The sequence below is a fragment of the Myotis lucifugus genome, unplaced genomic scaffold (genome assembly GCF_000147115.1).
Source record: "Myotis lucifugus unplaced genomic scaffold, Myoluc2.0 scaffold_1225, whole genome shotgun sequence".
Classification (NCBI taxonomy): Eukaryota; Metazoa; Chordata; class Mammalia; order Chiroptera; family Vespertilionidae; genus Myotis; species Myotis lucifugus.
The window spans coordinates 60,316-61,789 of NW_005872273.1; the positions used below are offsets into that span (position 1 = coordinate 60,316).

At 58.4% G+C, this 1,474-nt stretch overlaps 1 protein-coding gene across 1 annotated transcript in view; it reads left to right on the plus strand.

The window, feature by feature from the left end:
* The first annotated feature begins 881 nt into the window (after positions 1-881).
* The window catches only part of LOC102421155 (NAD kinase-like), a 19,090-nt gene continuing 18,497 nt past the window's right edge, over positions 882-1,474 (plus strand). The window contains 1 exon segment of the mRNA XM_014449497.2: positions 882-1,002. Coding sequence (XP_014304983.1) covers positions 920-1,002 — 83 coding nt within the window. The 5' untranslated portion in view covers positions 882-919.

Consider the following 1,474-nt stretch of genomic DNA (forward strand, 5'->3'; position numbering starts at 1 on the left):
GGCCTGCAGGAGGCAGCCGAATCAGTGATTCTCATCACTGATGTTTCTCCCTCTGTGAAATCAATAAAAACCTGTGGGTCCAGGTTTTGGGGGGTGGGGAAGTTTAAACAATATGGAGCCATTTTTAAGAAAAAAGAATGCCAAGAACCAAATTCCAATCTTTGTTACGATCGTCTGCAGCTCTGGCAACAGGGAAAGTAGGAAGATTCTATTTTTCTGGACCCCCGAACCCCTCAGGGGCAGACCCTGCCTCCAATACCCAGCTCAAACTGGGCTCCGTCCCACCCCACCCCCACCCGCGGGTCGTTGCTGGCGCCCCCCCCTCCCCCCCCCCTGCCCCAGCCTGACAGAACCTCTCTAAGCCCTTCCGGACACCCGAGGCACCCCTCCCAGCCCCTCCCAGCGGGGCCCTGTGATGGCGTGATTGCCAGTCAGGCACCCAAGGGAGATGCAGCTGTTTTCTCCTCTCCGAAATGAGGAAGCATTCCTGTTCCTGCCAGTGTGTGGGGGGGTGGGGGGGATGGGGGGTTGCCGTGGTTACAGACATGCACCTGCACAAGTTCCTTTTAGAGAAGGGACACAGGAAGGGTGCCTGCCTTGTCACTTGGTGAGTGACACCGCCTGGACTCATGCCATGGTGCCTTCTCTGCAGACGGTCCTGCTCTAGAAGGTTCTCGGGGGGCCAGTGCTAGGTCAAACATTGGTATTATTCTTTTCACGAGTGAATATCCCAAAGTGCAACCAAGGGGATCTCCTGTGGGTGTGGCTGGTGGCCACTTTGGGGAAGCAAAGTTCTCAAAACAACTTGTTGGGGAAGTTACACAACTTGAGAAATACCCTCACACTTTCCCCATTCTTGTCCCCTTTCCACCCTCCCCGGTGACCCCACTGCCCAGTGGCCCGAGGACAGCAGTGAAACATGTCCTTTTCTGCGACCAGCGGTGTTCCAGGTCGATGGACACAGGGCCAGGAGTCCCAGCCAGAGAAGACGGACGGCGGCTGGTAGGGGGGCTGGGGACACCTGGGTCCAGGTGGCTGCAGGGGGTCAGGGTGCTCCCTGTCGGGGAGTCCTCAGCATAGAGGAGGAATGATGGCTGGCACTCGGGGAGCCAGGCAGGTCACAGTGCCCAGCGTGCATTGCCGCTCACCGCCTGCAGGGACCCTGCAGCAGCGTGTTCCTGACCTGTCCCTGGCACTGTTGGCACAGGATTCCTGAATGCACTGGGTGTGACTTGCAATTCAGGAAGCCATGGGAGAGCCCACGGCAAGGGGGGGGGGGGAGCAGCTTCGCCAGAGGCTACAAGACGGGCGCTGTGGCCTGGCTCCCTCTCCTGTGCTGGCAGCCGCGGGGCGCGGTTCTGTCGTAGGTCTTTTACACCGAGTTTTGGTTCCCAAAACATGTTCTTTTCTAGCATAGTCATCATGGAATCCTCGTCGTGGTGTCACACGCATGGGGGCCTGTAGTCAGCCTGCC